The sequence below is a fragment of the Ricinus communis genome, chromosome 8 (assembly GCF_019578655.1).
Source record: "Ricinus communis isolate WT05 ecotype wild-type chromosome 8, ASM1957865v1, whole genome shotgun sequence".
In the NCBI taxonomy this organism is placed as follows: domain Eukaryota; kingdom Viridiplantae; phylum Streptophyta; class Magnoliopsida; order Malpighiales; family Euphorbiaceae; genus Ricinus; species Ricinus communis.
In genome coordinates, this window is record NC_063263.1 from 3,184,005 (window position 1) to 3,204,207 (window position 20,203).

At 28.0% G+C, this 20,203-nt stretch overlaps 1 protein-coding gene across 1 annotated transcript; it reads left to right on the plus strand.

The window, feature by feature from the left end:
- Positions 1-3,734: 3,734 nt before the first annotated feature.
- LOC8272352 (mechanosensitive ion channel protein 6) lies at positions 3,735-8,764 on the plus strand. Its single transcript, XM_048377670.1, has 5 exons — positions 3,735-5,992; positions 6,570-6,693; positions 7,117-7,410; positions 8,070-8,272; positions 8,465-8,764. Exons 1-5 carry the CDS (start codon positions 4,119-4,121, stop codon positions 8,727-8,729), a joined length of 2,760 nt encoding a protein of 919 aa, XP_048233627.1. The 5' UTR covers positions 3,735-4,118; the 3' UTR covers positions 8,730-8,764.
- Positions 8,765-20,203: the final 11,439 nt, after the last annotated feature.

Here is a 20,203-nt window from a genome sequence, read left to right on the forward strand (position 1 = left end):
ATAATTTAAATCTAAATTATAATAAAGTCTTATCGCTCTTTTAAATAATAATTTTCATGGGGTAAATGTCAATAAAATAAAATGACAGGGTATAATGATATTATGCAAATAAAAGTATAGGGACTCAATCTCATAAAAATAAAATATAAAAATTTAGTAAAGCAAATTTATAAAATAAAAGTACAATGACTTAATGTTAGGCCTCTAGGAAAGGAGGGGTTATTTCTTGAATTCCTTCACTTAAGGGAAGGTTTGCCTACTTATAGGAAGGAGAGAAGAATTAGAACTCGGGAATTCAATTTGGCCTAATAAGAAGTCTAGGGTGAAAGAGTAGCTTTCGGAAAAAGCCTGCTTTCAATTTCTTTCATTCCTTACTATAATGTACGCGGTAAGTAGATACCCAGGCCCGTACTCTTCGGGCCGGGTTTGGACAATAATTTTTGTGTACAAGCCCGGCTCAGATTGAACTTTTAAAAAGCTCGAACTTTTCGGGCTGGACTTGGGATTTACATAAAAATCCAAGTCCGGCCCGGTCCGACCCGAATTGGGATTTACTTGGGATTTACTTGTGACCTTCAACTTATAATTAAATACTATATACCACTTAGCTACCTATTATTTTTGTCTATAATTTTATTGTTATTAATAATATATTTAAATAAAACTAAACTCAAGCCCGACCCGAACCGTATTTACAGGTTTAACAATTGGTTGGGCCGGGCAGGGTTTTTTTAAAAAAATTCGGGTTCAGGCTTGGGCTAAGAGATATTAAAAAATTCTCGGGCTTGGACGGGCTCGGGCTTGTTCAAAATAAAGTCAAACTCGGTCAGGCCCGACCCATGAACAGGTCTAGCGGTAAGCAAAAGAGTGATCCTCGGGGAGAGTTTTCCCCTCAAGTGGGTGGCTTGGTAAGCAACAAGCTACCTTCAGCATCGGTAAAATCCCTATCAAAAAAGGGTGAATAAAAATGCAAGGACCTAGTCCCAAAAAAAATAAAAATACATGGGGCTAAAATATATATTATTCCTTTTAGATGTGAAATGACTTGAACACCTCATTACTTGATTTCAAAAGAATAATACCTCATTATCTTTAATGTTTAATTTTTTTAAAATTTTTTATTCATGGGTGGACCAACAGATTGTTGACTATAAATCAAATAATAGTCATCTCTCTGGATACTCATTATAAAGGTAAAGACACACCTAAACTTGAACCATTTTATTCTTAAAAGCAAATACTATTGAACTAGATTTCAAGTATAAACATTTGATTTGCTTTCGACTTTTCTATTAAATATTTTTAAGCACATTAAAAAAGGATGGATCAACTTTTTTTTTACTCATTTTTTTTTGTATAAAAAGGAAAAACAATTATATAATAGTAAGAACTTTGAAATAATTATTTCAGTTTTTATTTGTAAATAATTTCATTTAAATTTTGAGAATAGCAAAAGAATTTAAAGATATTTATTTAATTGTTGGAGGCCATTTAACAAATTTAAGATTATTACTTTATTTAAAATAAAGCTTTTAAAGTTCATTGATTTCTAAAGATATTCAATGTTATTTGTTAGAATCTCATATTTAAAAATGATCGGCAACTGGTTAAATAAATTTATAAACTAAAATAACTTTTTATAATTTTTATTATTTATGAGATAATTTATGATATTACAAAAATGTAATTGTTTTTACATAATGTAATGATTTTTGAAAATATTGGTAAATTTATAAAAAATAATAAAAAATTTATAATTACAATCTTATGAAAATGATAATCATTTTTATATTTTTTTTATAAATTATTTTTTTGTAAGCCTTATTACTTACGAAAAATTATAATATTGTAAGAATATGATCACTTTTGCAAAAGTCAATAATTTATGAGCAAAGAGTAAACAAAATGAATTGTTATCTTAGAAAAAATGACAATCCTTTTTATATTATGAAAAAAAGTTCTGATATCAAAAAATGTAATTGCTTTTGTATACGTAAATAATTTATGAGAAAATAAGCAATGTTCATAAAAAATAATAATGTTTTTCATAATAGCTAAAATAATTGCTATCTTCCAAAGAATAATAGTCTCTTTTTTAATTTTTCATAATTTAAAACACAATTTTCGTAATTTTTAGATGTATATACATTTTCAATACTGTCTTGATTATTTTATTATTTATTTTCTTATAGGATTTTTATTCTTCATTTTAGATGATAACCTATAATTATAAATTATCAAAGTTAAAATAGTTTTATATTTAAATGCATTTATTATTTAACAATTTTGTATTGATCTTTTAAAACAAATTATAATTACTTTTTTTCTAAAAATAAAGTAACCACAAAACCGTGAGTTTAAGATTAGAATTGGTTTTCACAAATATGTTTAAACTGAGGTCATCACCAACTAACTTCTTCAGTTGCTGATTCCAATTGGTAATCCAACTCCAAAGTGTCAAGATTCACCTACGATGTTTAACATTCTCAATCAACCAATTCGGGTTAGTTAATATATATAAACGCCCGTTTAGGATTACTCTTATGCATTCAAAAACATAGGTTTATAGTTTTTTTTTTTTTTTTTTTCCGTTTTGTTATTTATGGATCGTTTGACATTGAAGGTAGAAAATTATTAAAAAAAATTACAAACAAATTAGTACTTTTTTCAATAATAAATTTTAAAAATACAATTTATAAAAAATTTTAAATCCGTAAATAAATTAATTATTTTAATTTCTCTATAATCTATTTTTATCGAGTCCATCTTTCAAAAAGTATCAAATTATCTACTTTTTGAAAAAATATCAAATTATCTATTTTTCGTTTAAAGGGGTTCACAAAACTTAAAAAGATAAAAATTAAAAATAAAAAATTATTATTATTATTATTATTATTATTATAGACTTACCTATATGTCAGGGAATAACACATTTTTGGCTCCCTGAATTCTAATTTTTTTTCGAATTAAGTCCTTACATTTTCATTTATTTATACTTTTATTTTTGTGAAATTTAGATATTTTATTAATAGAAGGTATAAACAGTCCTAACCATCATTAGAAAAGAGTTTAGATTTCATAAAAGTTAAAACACCAAAAATATTTCTAACTACCGCTAGTAAAAATGAATAATAAAATTAATTATAACAATTTAATTATTATAAATTCTTTTTATTAATTTTTATTAGTATAATAAAATAAAATATATTTAAAAATAAATTATACTTTTAATGATCATTTAAAATACTAATAGTAATCGCTAATAAAATTTATCAAACAGTTTAATTTATCAGCTACTAGTTACCAACTACTAGCTATTAGTCATCAGCTACCAACTATCAATTGCATTAATAAGCTTAACAAAATAGGTCTTTAGTACATAAAATTTAAAAAATTGTTTCCATATATATTAACAGTACATGTAATATACACTTTTAAATACGGTTAAAAAATTTAAATTTCATAAAATAAAAATAGCAAATGTAATACACATTCCTAAATACTCTTAAACAATAGTTTAAATTTCATAAAATAAAAATATAAAGACACAATGTGACAAAATAAATAAAAAAGGAAGGACTGAATTCGAAAAGAAAAATGGAGGGCAAAATATGACTTATTCCTATATATTAGATTGTTTTACTAATAAGGTAAACGTAAAGTTGATGAAACGGGTTCCAGTTTTGAAGTTGGATACTGATATTATTGTGATTTAGGAAGCATGGAGGAAGTTGTCTCTTTTGTTTCTTCAATGGCAGAAACAATAGGAAGTTAATGAAAATTCACGTGAATCTCTCCGAGACTGCTCTTACACTAACCTTCTTCAAACCTAACCATGCAATTATCTCTCCTATCTTTCCTCTTCAATGACACTTGTCCCTTTTATTTTATAACACCCACTCTCTCTTTCTGGTTTTCTTTCTTTTTATTGTTTCTTTTAAATCGCATTCTATATAATTGCACCTTCTTCAGCAACCTTAATCTCCAATTTCCTGGGAAACCCTTGTAAAGAAAAGGTTTCCCGGATCCCAAACACCCATCTTTCTTTCATTATGGTTCCTCTGACCTCTTATTAATTCTTGTTTGAGGAAAGAAAAGGAAGGCTTAATTTATCATCAATGGATTTTCCTTCATTAAAGAAATCATTCAAAAGTCAGAGTTCCTATAAACAACAACACACGAGGAAACTCTCTGCTGATGGAAGTGCATCAAGCCACCCCAGCAGCCAGGAAGAGTTGCCTATTCTTGGTCATCATTACCAATTGAACAATCATGATCACCACGCAACTCCACAACCATCAAATGTCGGATCTTTTGACCGGGCTGAGGTCATTGTCAAGGTTGATGCTGGCAGTTCCAGCTCCGAGAGAAGTAGTACAGCCTCTAATATTAGTAAAACACGAAGAGAGGCTAGTGTTAGTTACATGCAACATGGGCATCAGGAAATCGAGGATCCACCGTCAGTGCTCATCGGTGAATTCCTGAACAAACAGAAAATTGCTGGTGGTGAGATTTCTCTAGACATGGAATTGGAAATGGATGAGCTGAGACGAGAATTACATGATCGAAACTTGCCGCCATTTCCTGAATCTCCACTGGACAGCAGCATCAATCTTTCTAAGGAAATTCGGGTTTCTTTCGATCCTTCTCTTTCTGGTGGCGTTGAAGGTTCATCAGAGTCTATAAGGAGACGGTATAAGGATTTGCAAGAAGGCAAAGATGATATGTTATTCAGTGATACTCATCGTCATAATCAACAATCTAGTCCTGATGAGGTGTTGAGGTGCACATCGAGTGCGTCTTTTCGAGTACAGCCCAGCAGCAAAATATCAAGATTGAAAACGAAATCAAGGCTTTTAGATCCACCACCTGAAGAACGAGGGAGAATTTCAGGGAGATTGCCAACAAAATCGGGGCCATTGAAATCTGGGTTGTTAGGCAGGGCTATGGGCGATGACGACGATGATGATCCATTAGACGATGACGATATGCCTGAAGAGTATAAGAAGAGGTCTGGTTTAAGTGCAATGACTGTAATTCAATGGGTGAGTTTAATTGCAATTGTAGGTGCATTGGTGTGTAGTCTTTCTATATCTGCTTTGAAGGAAGAGAGCTTTTTAGAGCTTAAATTGTGGAAATGGGAGGTTTTGTTGCTGGTTCTGATATGTGGGAGATTGGTTTCAGGTTGGGGTATTCGTATAATAGTGTTCTTCATCGAAAGGAATTTTCTTTTGCGAAAAAGGGTTTTGTATTTTGTGTATGGATTAAGAAGTGGAGTGCAGAATTGCTGGTGGTTAGGCCTTGTGCTTTTAGCCTGGCATTTCTTGTTCGATGAGAAAGTTGAGAGAGAAACAAAAGGAAGCTTTCTTAAGTACGTTACTAAAATCTTGGTGTGCTTTTTGGTGGCTAATTTTGTGTGGTTGCTCAAAACTTTAATGGTTAAGGTTCTTGCTTCATCTTTCCATGTCAGTACATACTTTGATAGGATTCAGGAGTCAATCTTTAACCAATATATAATTGAGACGTTATCAGGTCCACCATTGATTGAAATACGAAGAAATGAGGATGAAGTAGAGAAGACTGCTGCTGAGATTCGTAAGTTGCAAAATGCTGGGCTTAACATGCCTCCAGAACTCAAGGCAGCTGTCCTCCAACCAGCAAAGAGTGAAAGAGGTGTTTTGAGTGGGGGGGTACATAAAAGTTATAGGGGGAAAAGCTTCAAGTATTCTAGGCAACTTTCAAAAAAGGAAGAGAAAAAGACTGAATATGGGGTTACAATTGATTACTTGCACAAACTGAACCCCAAGAATATTTCAGCTTGGAATATGAAGAGGCTGATGAAAATTGTTAAATATGGTTCTTTATCCACTTTGGATGAGCAGATCCTGGGGGCCGGCGCTGACGACGAATCTGCAACAGAGATCAGAAGTGAATACGAGGCTAAAGCTGCTGCAAGAAAAATTTTTCATAATGTGGCTCGGCATGGATCAAAGTGAGTCACGTATGTTAAGTATGCAATTAATCCTATCTTATTAAAGCATTTTTTAAACTCCTTTTGGATCTTCTTTTGCATGATTATTAGTTCCATTTTAAGCATATAAAAACTGAATGACACAATTAGTTTTGATTCTTTCTGTTAAGTAATGATAGGGTTGGATTATGATATGTTCATCTTTAAATTTTTTTTCAAATTACACATATAGGCGATCTTATTGTTTTGTAAAATAAGTTATTAGTAAATCGGTATTGCTAATATGATGAACAATTAAAAATATTCTTTTTTTTATGGTTAAATTAAATAGAATAGACCAGAAAATTGGTAAGTACTCTAAATTGAAATCAAATAGAGATATTAGTACCAAATGAAAAAAAGAAATTAAAATAGTAATATCAATTGAATATAAGGTCCAGAGGTTTGATACAAGTGGAGCAATTTACCCGAATAACTTCTACTTCACATTTAGAGTTTATGTGCTAATAGTCCTATTCAATTGAAATACATTAAGCATTCATTTTAAGTTAACTAGTAAACTATTGAAAGACTATTAATTAACTGTTCTACTCGGTAGGTACATCTACTTGCAGGATTTGATGCGATTTATGCGAGATGATGAAGCTTTGAAAACAATGAGTTTCTTCGAAGGAGCATCTGAACACGGCAGGATAAGTAAATCATCTTTAAAGAACTGGGTGGTAAGAACTCGGCTGCAATGATTTTAATCATGCTCACATCTTCTTTGCCTGCTCTTCTTCTTCTTCTTCTTCTTCTTCTTCTCTTTCCCCCTTTTCCGCTTGCCCTTTTTTGTCTGCTATATAAATGTCTGATAGACACAGTATTCCAAAGTAACATTATCATCAATCTCCAAATTTTTATCGTCAATCCACACTATAATGGTTTCGACATGCATCTTTGGTTTGTCTGATTCTTGGCTAATATGGCTTTAGCTTTTACTAATTCATCTTGTCAAGATGAGAAATATCCTGTTTAAGAATTCTTAGACCCTTCTCAGAACTAGTTCCAGTGTTCCAATAAAAGTATAAAAATCCCGAAACAAGTATCTTTATGCAACAATCAGAGAGTGATCATCATATAACAATGAATATTGGTTTTGTTAGGTCAATGCGTTTAGAGAGAGGAGAGCACTTGCTTTGACATTGAATGATACGAAGACAGCAGTGAACAAGCTTCATCAAGTGATAAACGTAGTAGTTAGCATTATCGTATTCGTCATCTGGCTACTCATACTTGGAATTGCTACAAGCAAATTCGTGGTCTTCGTAGGATCACAGATTGTTGTTGCTTCCTTCATCTTTGGAAATACTGTGAAGACATTGTTCGAATCGATTCTCTTCTTGTTCTTGATTCACCCATTTGACGTGGGTGATAGATGTGAAGTGGATGGAGTACAGGTATAGATATTTTCCAAATAATAATACTAATGATTATTAAATTTTATATTTAATTTTATTTTAATCATAAAATTTTAAATTATTTCATTTTAATTATTTAAATTTGATTTTGATTACAATTTAATTACATTTATTTATAAAAAATTAACATGTCATGTTTTTTTCTTAATCGTTCTTCTTTTATTATCTATTTGTGTTATATATCAATTTATTATTTATAAATCAAAATACAATTAAAATTAAATAATTAAAATTTATGACTGAAACAAAATTAAATGTAGAATTTAGTAACTATTTGTATCAATTCTAAATATTGTACTTAACATCTTACTTGATTTACAGGTATAGTGACTATCTATTCTAAACTTTTTATATATTTTAATAATTGTAATCCTACTTTTAAATTAGTAATAGTTTGTCATATCACCTTTGCAAATAGTTAGAAAAAGGTATCCTTTTGCTGAGCTGTTATTGCTTTCGCAAAGATGATATGACAATTTGTTACGAATTTGAAAATAGAAAAAACATACAAAAATGAGTAAAGCTCGTGATAGATAGACTCATTAACACCCATTATTTACTGTTTCTATTATTAGCTATGGGCATTATGATTTCAAGCTTGCTAAGATTTTTCTTTTTCCTTCAATGAATAATCTCAGATGATAGTTGAGGAGATGAACATTCTAACCACCATATTCCTAAGAGCTGACAATATGAAGATTGTCTACCCTAATAGTGTTCTTGCTACAAAGCCTATTGGCAACTTCTACCGCAGTCCTGATATGGGTGATGCAGTTGAGTTCTTCATCCATGTATCCACTCCAGCAGAAAAAATTGCTATTATGAAGCAGAGAATAACAAGGTAAGCTTATTAAACCATCTCCGTTACTCATTAACACTGCCATTACATTTTTATGGTAAGAATTGTCAGGCCGCGGGAGTAAGAACTTCAAATATAATTTTCAGACGGTCACTGGATGTTACACTTGATTTATATTATTATTGCAATTACCTGATCATGACAAGAGTCTCATCTGAGAGCTTGTTGATGCAGTTTCATTGAAGGTAAGAAAGAGCACTGGTATCCGGGTCCAGTAATTGTGATGAAGGAGCTGGAAGATTTGAACAAGGTGAGAGTGGCAGTGTGGATGAGGCATAGAATAAATTACCAGGACATGGGGGAGAGATACGTCAGGAGATCTCTTTTACTGGAAGAAATGGTGAAAATATTTAAGGATCTTGATATTCAGTATCGCTTATTCCCGCTTGATATCAATATCCGCACCATGCCTCCTCTGAACTCTTGCAGCCCTCCTTAGAGAGACATTCGCCTATATAAATATATCTTATTTTTCCTGATTTCTCCCATTTCTTTCCTTTTTCTTTATTTTGGTTTAGGATGAGTGTACACTTCTTACGGTACTGAATTAATTAGCCAGTGTTTATTAGATTTAGACGAGTCAGATTAGTGATTTGCATCTTTCTTTCTTTTTTTTTTTTTTTTTTTTGCTAATTACATATTTCTATATCGGAATCTCGACCATTTAGTGCTTTTAATATTTTACTTTTTAATTTAATTTAATAGATATTTCAATTTGTATTTTTTATAATATTTAAATACTTTTTGATATATAACTTCATTCAACATGTTAACGTGTATTATACACATGTGTTTTAATGTTATCATTAAATAAAATCTGAGTGTCGGTTAGGTTAAAATGAAAAGTAAAAGTATTTAATAGATAATAGAATAAGGTTAAAGTGTTTGTTAGGTTAAACTAAAAATTAAAGTGTTAAAGTAACTAAATGATCAAAGTTCATGTGTCTAAATATGCATTCTGCTTTATATATATATATATATAATTTAACAATCATTTATAATAATGTAAAGTGTGAGTTTTAACGTAGTTGCATGCTTAAAGATTATACTCGACACCTTAGTTAAACTAGTAGATATTTTTATCATTTTTATTAGAGATCCTATATTACTAAAGAATAAGAAATACAAACAACTTATAATGCTAAAAATCCAATCATCCAAATGACTAATTTTAGTTATTTTGATATTAATTAGATCCAAACTCAATTCTATTAGTTGGGCTTTACACTTACTCATTCATTCAACTCTCTATTTTAATTTCAAGTAATAACTGAGTGTCAAAAGTTAAATCTCAGTTGTACACCTAAACAGATTCATATGTTATTTAATAAATTTACAGTTAAAAAACAATAACTCTAAACTGTTATATTTGATGAAAAAACAATGAATCTAAACTTTATATTTAATGAACTATAAGAAATACATAATAACCACGTTGCTTATAATTTTATAGTGCAATACACGTATACTTAAATAAATTCATATGTTATTTGATAAATTTACAAAAATAATAAAATTAAACACTATATTTAAACAACCTATAAGAAATACATAATGATCGTGTTACTTATAACTATATTTAACAATAAATTTTATGAACCTACATTGTACTACCAATAAACTTACATTTTATGTTTAATAGACTTATAATTTATCATATATCAATATACGTGACAGTGAAAGTTCATTATTATATAGAAGGTCAATTTTATATTTTATATATATATATAAAATTATCCCTAAGATCTATTTAAAAAAATAGCCAACAAAAACGTTAAAATTTATAAATAAAAATCACACTGAATTTGATACAAAATAGAATTTTAATCCTTTATTTTTTCTATTGATATTCGTGATACTAAAATTATCATTAGAAAAATTAAACAAATACAAAAATTCAACCTTTAATATAATCTTTTTTGTAAAAAAATATAATTTTAATTAGAAAAATTAAATAAATAAAAAAATTCAACCATTAATGTAAATTTTTTCTTAAAAATTTAATATAATTTTAATTACTACTTCAACATTGAGAATTAAAAAATATATAGTTTTTGTTGTAAGCATTACAAATAAATAAATATAATATTTTAATTGCAAGCCTCCTTCTTTCTCAAAGTCAAATTTCTTGCTAGGAGTCAAGAATGGTTCTATATTAGCATTGTGGACTAGAGTCTTTTAATACGTGCTTATACTATCGCATCTTTTCTTTTATTTGAGACCCGCACGTGATTATTTCACTTTTTAATCTCTTTTTGTTCTTTAATGTATCAATTTCTTTTTGTCCTTTTTTTCTATTCATTTTTCATTAGTTTGAATATGTTTCTTTATTTTCTATTATATTATCATTAACCATTTAGTATTATAATAATATTAAGTGTTTGAGTTATATTAGATGTCTATCATTATATCTACAGATAAATTTCTTTATGTAAATAGAACTCAATCTTTATAACTCTTTATACTTATAAATAAATATTACAATTAATAAAATGATATAAAAAAATTATTCTTCATTCTCTCTTTATTTATTTTATTCTTAATCTTTATTTTACAATACTTTTTATTCTTATTCTTATTCTTTATTCCACAACACGTTATCTGTACTATTGCTTAAACAAGATCCAATAACTCAAGGTAAATTTGATACTTTCATTTTTTTATATACCATAATTTTTTTTACATAACATAATTTATATATATATTTTGAAAAGATTTTAAATCTTGCTTTAGACACAGATTATTTGTTTTGCTTTTTATGGTACTATATTTAAGTTTTTTTTTTTTTTATTTCTAATGATATCTTGCATTTTTTTTATTTTGGCATAATAGGCTTATAGTCACCCTATTAATGCTTAAATCTTGATTTATTATTTTTATATGCATATTCTGAAAAAAAAATTCTCTCTCATATCAACATTTTTGGGTACAAATTACACATGTTCATTTTGAATTTATAAGATCCATCTCTAGTTCTATTTTTTTTAAAAAAAAAATTATTTATTACTTTTAATTTGAATGTGCAGTACCATTTTTTTTTATTTAATGTCTTGAGTTTGGCTAGGATCTTGTTAATTCTTTTGTCTAAATTAACAATAGTATCTTGTTTTATGTTGCACTTTAATTTTGTATGCATCTTCGGAGATTTTTTCTTTTCTTTTCATTATCAATATAGTTTTGTTTTTAATAAAATTCCTTTTTATAACATGACCGTGCATTGTATGACTTTATAAATTGTATAGATGTATTTATTAATTAATGTTAATTAATTTCTAGTTCCTAAAGAACTAGTGTTATATTTAGTTCTTGAAGAACTCCATTATAAATTTTAGTTCCTGAAAAACTTGTATTATAAATCTTAGTTCCTAGAAAGCTAATATTAATTTTAGTTCATGAAGAACTAATTAAATAAATAACTAAGGTATAGATTCCTAAAGAATTTTGACCATGAGTTCCTGAAAAATAAAGTATTCTGAAATCTAGTATTCTAACTTATTAAAGAATTAATATTTTATGTTCTGAAGAACTAAATATATTAGTCACTAAAAGAATTATTTGTCATTGATATTAGATATCGAAATATATCTAGATGTTGTGGGTCTTGGAAACATAATCAAATATGGAAATTAAGAATATCAATAAATCGCGATAAATCGATGATTTTTCTTTTCTTCTTCATCATCTTCTTGAAGGACTGAAACCTGAATATTTGACAGTTAAAGATCCATTAGTTCTCTGGAAAGATTTGGAAGAAAGATATGACTATCATAAATCAGTCATCCTTCCAAAGGCTTATTATGAATGGATGCATTTATGATTGCAAGATTTTAAAATTACAAGTGAATATGATTTTACAGTTTTCAGAATTTAAAATTATATGGAGAAAATATTATTGACCATGATATATTAGAGAAGACATTTACTATTTTTCATTCCTCAAATATGCTCTTGGAATAACAATATCGAAAAAATAAATTTCAAGAAATATTCTAAATTAATTTCTTGTCTTTTTATTGCTAAGCCAAATAATGAGCTCTTTTAAAAAAAAAAAAAAGTTGTCCAAATGGTTTTGCTCTATTCTTGAAGTGAATGAGACAATATATAATAATGTTAGGCATCAATGAGAAAGATGATGAAAAAAAATTATGGTCAAGGGTATAACAAGATTATGGCTGAAATTATAATAACAGCAATCGCAGTGGTATAAATAATAATGCATCTTTCCATTAAAAGTGGAAGAATCGTAAAGAGAATAATGGAGCAAAGCAAAATTCAGAAAATCAATGTTATCCATGTGGCATGAAAGGACATTGGTCACGTACTTGTCATACACAAAAGCATTTTACTGATCTATATCAAGAGTCCGTAAAGAATAAAAGCAAAAGTATATAAGCAAATTTGGCAGAAAATAATGATGATTTTGGTGATAGTTTTGCTGATCTCACATATTTAGATTTGTCAGATTTCTTTAAAAATTCTGAAGAAAAATTTGATAATTTGAGCGGCGATGACAATATAAATGCCTAAAGACTTATGTTAATACAATATCTGGTACTAAAAGAATAATTAAAGGCTCCAGAAGAGCAAATATATTACTATATGAAGGTACATATCTCTTTATTAAAAATGCATTATTCTCTCAAAAATCTCGTAGAAATTTATTGAGCTTTAAAGATATTCACCAAAATGGATATCATATTGAAACTACAAACGTGGAAAAGATAATTATTAGGCCTTCACCAAACAAAATTTAAAATAAATCACCTAGATTTCTGGAACATATACAAAGTGATATTTGTAACCAATTCATCCACCATATGGACCATTTAAATAATTTATGGTATTAATAGATGTATTAACAAGACAATTACATGTATGTTTATTATCAATTCAAAATCTGGCCTTTGCTAGATTACTTGTTCAAATAACTTGATTAAGAGCACAATTTCGAGAATATGCTATTAAGACAATTTATCTTGATAATGCTGACGAATTTATATCTAAGGCCTTTAATAATTATTGCGTGTCAATTGGAATAACTGTTGAACATCCAGTAGTTCATGTTCATACTCAAAATGGTCTAGCAGAATATTTTATTAAACATCTCCAATTAATAGCTAGACTACTGCTCATGAAATCAAATCTCTCAATAATTGCTTGAGCACATGCAATTTTACATGCAACAACTATTATTCGTATCAGGCCAACTAGTTATCATAAATTTACACCATTATAGTTGGTTTCTAGCCAGAAGCCAAATATTTTCCATTTGATAATTTTTGGATGTGTTGTTTATGTCCCAATTGACCCCCATATTGCATAAAAGTGGGACCTCAGAGGAGATTGAGAATATATATTAGATATAAATCTCCATCTATAATTAAATATCTTGATCCATTAATTGTGAGATTTAATGATTGTCATTTTAATGAAGCTTTGTTTCCTAAGTTGGGGGGAGAGAACAAGCAATTAGAAAAAAAAATAGTTTGGAATGAGCCATCATTAAATCAACTTAATCCTAATTCAAAACAATGTGAACTAGAATTTCAAAGGATCATTTATTTGCAAAGTACAATAAACCAATTACCATATGTATTTTGTGATCTAAAAAAAGTTACTAAATCTCATATACCGGCTGAAAATGCTCCAGCTAGCTAGAATTGATGTCCTAATAGGACAATAGGTTAATATTATAGCAAGTGAGTCCATGACATACCAGAAGCGTGGTAGGCCATTTGGTTTCAAGGATAAAAATCCAAGAAAGAAAATGGAACAAAGTAAACCAAGTGATAGTCCTAAAATTGATGTTCTTGAAGAGTCAGTCCTAAAATTGATGTTCTTGAAGAACCTATAACAAAAGATATAAAAGAAGAAATAACCCCATAAGAGGTTCAAGTGTTTGAAGATGATGAAACCAATGAGATATCAATCAACTATGTCACTTCAGGTAAGAGATGGAACCAAAGTGAAACTATTATCGATAATGTATTTGCATATGCAGTGGCAACTGATATTGCAAAAGAAAGTAAGGACATCAAACTTAAGTCTGTGATTGAATATCGATAAAGAAATTATTGGCCTAAATGAAAAGATGCAATCTAGGCAGAATTAAACTCATTAGAAAAATATCAAGTCTTTGGGCCTATTATTTTAACGCTTGATGATATTAAAATAGTAGGCTATAAATGGATTTTTGTGCATAAACGAGATGAGAAAAATGAGATTGTGGGATACAAAGCACGACTTGTAGCATAAGGATTCTCGCAAAAACCTGGCATTGATTATGAAGAAACTTATTTCCTAGTAGTGGATGCAATTATATTTAGATTTCTAATTAGTCTGGCAAGTTTAGAATGACTTCATATGCATCTTATGGATGTCGTTACAACTTATTTATATGGATCACTTGATAATGACCTTTATATGAAAGTTCCTGAAGGATTAAAAATGTCTGAAGCATGTAGCTCAAAATTATGAGAAATGTATTCAATTAAGCTATAAAAATCTTTGTATGGATTGAAACAATCTGGACAATTTTGGTATAATCGCAGTGAATATCTTTTGAAGGAAGGATATACTAACAATTCAATTTGTCCATGTGTTTTCATTAAGAAAATAAATTATAGTTTTGCTATAATTGTAGTTTATGTTGATGATTTAATTATCATTGGGGCTCCTAAAGAGTTGATAGAAATAATAAATTATTTAAAAAATAAATTTGAAATGAAAGATTTAGGACAAATAAAATTTTTTCTCGGCCTGCAGATCGAGCATTTATTTAGATAGATTTTTATTCATCAGTCAACTTATATTGAAAAGATATTGAAATATTTTAATATGGATAAATCTCATTCAATGATTTCTCCTATAATTGTTAGACACCTAGATGTGAAAAATGATCATTTTCGTCATCAAAAGGTGGTGAAAAATACTTAGTCCAAAAGTATCATATCTTAGTGCTATTGGAGTATTAATGTACCTTGCTAATTGTACAAGACTTGATATAGCATTTTCTGTGAATTTGCTAACAAGATATAGTTCCTCACAAACTCAAAGACATTAGAACGTTGGAAAAAAAGTTTTCTGTTATTTATGTAGTATATCAGATATGAGCTTATTTTATTCACAAGACTCGAAGGCAGAATTAATTGGATATACAGATGCTGGATATTTATCCGATCCACATAAAGCTCGATCACAAACGAGTTACTTGTTTACATATGATGGCATTGCTATATCTTGGCTTTCTACTAAGCAAACTCTAACTACCACATCATCTAATCATATGCTAAAATATTGAAAATGCATGAGGCTAGTAGAGAATGCATATGATTGAGATTTATGATCCAACATATCAAAAAAAAATGTGATCTTCCATTTGATAAAGTCCAACAGTGCTATATGAAGATAATACTGTTTGTATTGCCCAACTCAAAGGAGGATATATTAAAGGAGATAGAACCAAGCACATTTCACCAGAGTTTTTTTTTTTTCATTCACGAGCTTCTAAAGCAAAGTGTTTTTTATTCATAATTTGGCAGATTTATTTACAAGAGCGCTCACTTTTCAACAATATTTCAAAAGTTGATAAATAAAATTGGCATGCGCTGACTAAGAGATCTTTTTTAGAAGTTATGTTTTCATGAGGGGGAAATTTTGATACACTATACTCTTTTTTTCTCAACTTAAGTTTTGTCCCATTGGATTTTCCTAGCAGGGATTTTAACGAGGCGGTGTTGTGGGCGCAAGCTTCTACATGAACAATGTACTATTTTTCCTTCACTAAAATTTTTTTCTACAGAGTTTTTCTTAGTAAGGTTTTAACAAGGCATATTCATTGTAATAGACATCCAAGAGGATGAGCTTATTTTATTCACAAGACTCGAAGGCAGAATTAATTGGATATACAGATGCTGGATATTTATCCGATCCACATAAAGCTCGATCACAAACGAGTTACTTGTTTACATATGATGGCATTGCTATATCTTGGCTTTCTACTAAGCAAACTCTAACTACCACATCATCTAATCATATGCTAAAATATTGAAAATGCATGAGGCTAGTAGAGAATGCATATGATTGAGATTTATGATCCAACATATAAAAAAAAAATGTGATCTTCCATTTGATAAAGTCCAACAGTGCTATATGAAGATAATACTGTTTGTATTGCCCAACTCAAAGGAGGATATATTAAAGGAGATAGAACCAAGCACATTTCACCAGAGTTTTTTTTTTTTCATTCACGAGCTTCTAAAGCAAAGTGTTTTTTATTCATAATTTGGCAGATTTATTTACAAGAGCGCTCACTTTTCAACAATATTTCAGAAGTTGATAAATAAAATTGGCATGCGCTGACTAAGAGATCTTTTTTAGAAGTTATGTTTTCATGAGGGGGAAATTTTGATACACTATACTCTTTTTTTCTCAACTTAAGTTTTGTCCCATTGGATTTTCCTAGCAGGATTTTAACGAGGCAGTGTTGTGGCGCAAGCTTCTACATGAACAATGCACTATTTTTCCTTCACTAAAATTTTTTTCTACAGAGTTTTTCTTAGTAAGGTTTTAACAAGGCATATTCATTGTAATAGACATCCAAGAGGATGAGCTTATTTTATTCACAAGACTCGAAGGCAGAATTAATTGGATATACAGATGCTGGATATTTATCCGATCCACATAAAGCTCGATCACAAACGAGTTACTTGTTTACATATGATGGCATTGCTATATCTTGGCTTTCTACTAAGCAAACTCTAACTACCACATCATCTAATCATATGCTAAAATATTGAAAATGCATGAGGCTAGTAGAGAATGCATATGATTGAGATTTATGATCCAACATATAAAAAAAAAATGTGATCTTCCATTTGATAAAGTCCAATGCTATATGAAGATAATAATCGCTTTGTATTGCCCAACTCAAAGGAGGATATATTAAAGGAGATAGAACCAAGCACATTTCACCAGAGTTTTTTTTTTTTCATTCACGAGCTTCTAAAGCAAAGTGTTTTTTATTCATAATTTGGCAGATTTATTTACAAGAGCGCTCACTTTTCAACAATATTTCAGAAGTTGATAAATAAAATTGGCATGCGCTGACTAAGAGATCTTTTTTAGAAGTTATGTTTTCATGAGGGGGAAATTTTGATACACTATACTCTTTTTTTCTCAACTTAAGTTTTGTCCCATTGGATTTTCCTAGCAGGATTTTAACGAGGCAGTGTTGTGGCGCAAGCTTCTACATGAACAATGTACTATTTTTCCTTCACTAAAATTTTTTTCTACAGAGTTTTTCTTAGTAAGGTTTTAACAAGGCATATTCATTGTAATAGACATCCAAGAGGGAGTGTTATGATAATATTAAAGTGTTTGGATTATATTGGACATTTATCATCATGTCTATAGATAGATTTTCTTATGTAAATAAAACTCAATCTTTGTAACCCTTTACACCTATAAATAGGTGTTACGATCAATGGGAATGATACATAAAAATTACTCTCCCTTCTCTCTTTATTTACTTTATTTTTAATCTTTATTTCACAATACTCTTTATCTTTCTTCTTATTCTTTATTTCACAACATTTAGTATTGTATCTTATATTTTAGTTTTATATTTCTGGATATTTTATTTTTTAATTATAACACTAATTTTTTTTATAATATGCTACTATTTTTATAAGGAAAATACCTTATCTCAAAATTAAATTTTATATATAGATGATATTTTATTAAGGATTCGATTTTTCTATGAAAATATAAAATTTAATCACACTTTAATATATATCATATTTTGAATTATATTATAACTTATTTTCTAAATTTTAATTTTAATTGTTTTTATATTATTACATAATCATACTTTAATTTCTTAGAATTTAATAATTATTAATAATAAAATATTAAAATTAATAAATTCAATTACAAACCATGATCAAATGTTATGAACACAAATTTATCAGTACAAGTTTTAAACATCCATCATAAAACTAAAGGTTTATAGGCTAAAAAGATGTATTCATAAATTCGAAACACTAGGTTAATAAATTATTAACTACAGATTCATTATACTTATACTTGTAGTTCATATATTTTATTTTAGAAATCTATAAAGAAATTACACGTTCATAGACTAAAAATAAAAGATTCATAATTTCTAAAAGATTCATCAATATATATTTGAGACTCATATATTATAATTTAAAATTTGTAAATTAAAAATAAATTTATTTATCAACTGATGAATTTACAGTTCACGAATAATGAATTTACATTTTATAGATGATGAACCTATAAATAATATTTAATAATCTTGTTGCTTATACCTATATTTTACAGTGAAATTTCAATGAATTTATTTACAGTTTATATTTGTAGTTAATGAACTTGTAAACAATACTTAATAATTATGTTGCTTATACCTATACTTAACAGTGACAATTTAATGAAGATGAACCTATAAATAATATTTAATAATCTTGTTGCTTATACCTATATTTTACCGTGAGATTTCAATGAATTTATTTACAGTTTATATTTGTAGTTAATGAACTTGTAAACAATACTTAATAATCATGTTGTTTATACCTATACTTAACAGTAAAAATTTAATGAATCTACTGATGAATTTAGAGTTTACGAATAATGAATTTATATTTTATAGTTAATGAACCTACAAAATATACTTAATAATCATGTTGATATCTATATCTAACAATGAATTTTCAATGAATCTACTCATAAATTTACAGTTCACGAATAATGAATTTACAGATTATAGTTGATGAACCTATAACAATGCTTAATAGTCTTGTTGTTTATACCTATATATGACAGTAAATTTTCATTGAATCTACACTGCATCACTAATGAACCTATAATTTATGTTTAATGAATCTATAACTTATCGTATATAGAAAGTATAATAGTGAAAATTCAATGTCATATAAAAAATAAATAAAATATTTTATAAAAATATAAAATTATCCTTAAAAGCCATTTAAAAAAAATTAACCACAAAAATGTTAAAATCTATATATAAAACTATAGTGAGAAGTTTATTATTATTTTTAAATAATCAAATAAATTTAAAATTTAATACTTAATAAAATAATTAATTTATCAAATATCGAATATAAAAGATATATAATAAAATTTAATCAACTTATTGGGCATACAAATTTGCTATCCAAAAGGCTAAAAATAAATAAATAAAAGAAAACTAGATACAAACAAGAAATAAACGCATCCGAAATACTAGTTAGATGTTTGTACACACGCAGTAGTCTCAAAATAAAAGATAAATGTACTTTAAAGTCTAACATACGTGTTAAATGATCGAGGTCCATGATGCTATATTGTCTTGGGTCCATAATATAATTTACAGGAGTTAGTATGCATATGTTATTGACTCATCATAGGTGTATGGTAATATATAAGCCTATAAATATTGATATTATTTTGATTTTAATAATTTATTAATATAATTAAATATTAAATTTTTCAATTATATATAGTACTTAATTATTGATGAATTAAATATATTATTTTAATTTATTAAAATTATTTATCTATTTTTAGAATTTAATTAGTGGTACTTGACAATTATAAAATTTAACTATAAAATTTTGACTCATAAATAATTAAAAATTATATATAAATTTATTAACAGTTTATATTAGTAGGAGAATATATAATATAAATAAATTATTTAAAATAATATTAATTAGTAATTTATAATAAAAAATAGATTTATAATAATAGGGTGCCACAATGTATTCTACCAAAACCCTATAGTCATTACCATAAAACTCATACATTATGAATTCGGAAATATGCATTATGTACCCGGGTATAGATAGTTCTAGGAGGTTTAGGTGTAAGATAAGACAATTATCTTTAGTT